At 46.1% G+C, this 1,491-nt stretch overlaps 1 protein-coding gene across 1 annotated transcript; it reads left to right on the top strand.

Annotated features, from left to right (window-relative positions):
* The first annotated feature begins 347 nt into the window (after nucleotides 1–347).
* Nucleotides 348–890, top strand: LOC148948869 (uncharacterized). Its single transcript, XM_089095043.1, has one exon. The coding sequence runs from the start codon at nucleotides 348–350 to the stop codon at nucleotides 888–890; it is 543 nt and encodes a 180-aa protein (XP_088951169.1).
* Nucleotides 891–1,491: the final 601 nt, after the last annotated feature.

The following is a 1,491-nucleotide window of genomic DNA, read 5'->3' as shown; positions in this document are numbered from 1 at the left end:
AAAAAAGAATAGTTAGAAAATTTATTGCTCCTAAAATTCTAAAATCGCAAACGAAGCTGAAACCGAAATAGAGGATACTTTCTACTCTGCCTTGACGAATGAATTGTCTAAGATATCTCCGCACGGTATTGTCATTCTCCTGGGTGACCTTAATGCAACTGTGAGCGACAACCACCACTTATGGCGACAAGTCATTGGACCAGTTACTCCGGATTCCCTAAATAACAATGGTCTAAGGCTTCTACAACTCTGCAGCATGCACAACCTTGTGATTACGAATACCATGTTTGCAAGGAAGGACACTCACAAACATACATGGTACAGCAACAACGGCCATACAAAAAAAAATGATCGACTACATCATCGTGTCACAGAGATGGAGGTCTTCGATCAGGAACTGTAGGACGTATAGAGCAGCTGAGATTGGCAACACTGACCGTCGTCTCGTCGTCGCTAACATGAGACTACGGCTCAAAGCCCATCGATCAGAACCAAGACCAGCCAAGATCGATGTCTCTCGCCTCTGCGATCAGAAGATACGGTCGAAATATGCCATTGATGTCTCGAACCGCTTCGACGCACTCCTGCCATTTGAAAGTTGTGAAAACGCATGGCTCTCGTTCAAAAAGAATGTCCTGGAATCAGTGACAGCAAATGTTGGACGGAAAAAGCGTGCTAATATAGCGTGGATTCAGTCAGATACGCTTGACCTCATAGAGCAGAGACGCAAGGCGAGGTTACTCGGTGACATGCCAACCTATATAATCCTTAATGGTGTCCGCAACAAACTGATACAGCGAGACAAGAAGCTGTTTGTGGAAAGAAACGCACATGAACTAGAGGTTGCAGCTAAGAAAGGTGACATTGGCAGTCTCTATAAGCACCTCTAAGATTTAAAAGGAGACATAGCCCCCCTCGGTTGCATTTTTGTCTTTGTGAATGTCAAGTCGCTCAGTAAGAAAGGTGCCTAGGTCAGTCGATAGAAAGACCACCTTTCGGGCCTCCTCAATGTCAAAGCTGTTGTGCAGACTGATCAGGAACTCATCAGCCTAGCCGCCAGCCCCCAGGAACTGCTGACAATTGACACAAAAACTCCTTTCTTGTCATCAGAAATATACTCAGCAGTAATACGTTTGAAGAGCAGCAAAGCGGCAGACGTATGGGGAAGACCTGCTGAGCTGCTGAAATATGCCGAACCGGCGATGCTACTTTGGCTCCATATACTGTTTTCTCTGGTTTAGCGCACAGAATGGATCCCGAAAGACTGGCGAGCTGGTATAATCTTGTCCTTATGGAAGAGAAAGGGGAGCAAGAACATCTGTTCGAACTACAGTGGCATACCGCTACTTTCAGTGCCTGGAAAACTCTTTGCTATGACCCTGCTGGATAGATGCACGAGTATCCTCAGAAGAAAGAGGAGAGTCCAGCAGGCGGGGTTTATGCCCGGGAGATCCACTGTCGAACAAATCTTTACCATGCGCCAGTTAATTG

The sequence above is a fragment of the Artemia sp. Qi Xiang Cuo genome, chromosome 9 (assembly GCF_049724085.1).
Source record: "Artemia sp. Qi Xiang Cuo chromosome 9, ASM4972408v1, whole genome shotgun sequence".
Classification (NCBI taxonomy): Eukaryota; Metazoa; Arthropoda; class Branchiopoda; order Anostraca; family Artemiidae; genus Artemia; species Artemia sp. Qi Xiang Cuo.
Note: the sequence above shows the minus strand (reverse complement) of the source record. Positions and strands in the feature narration are given on the sequence as shown.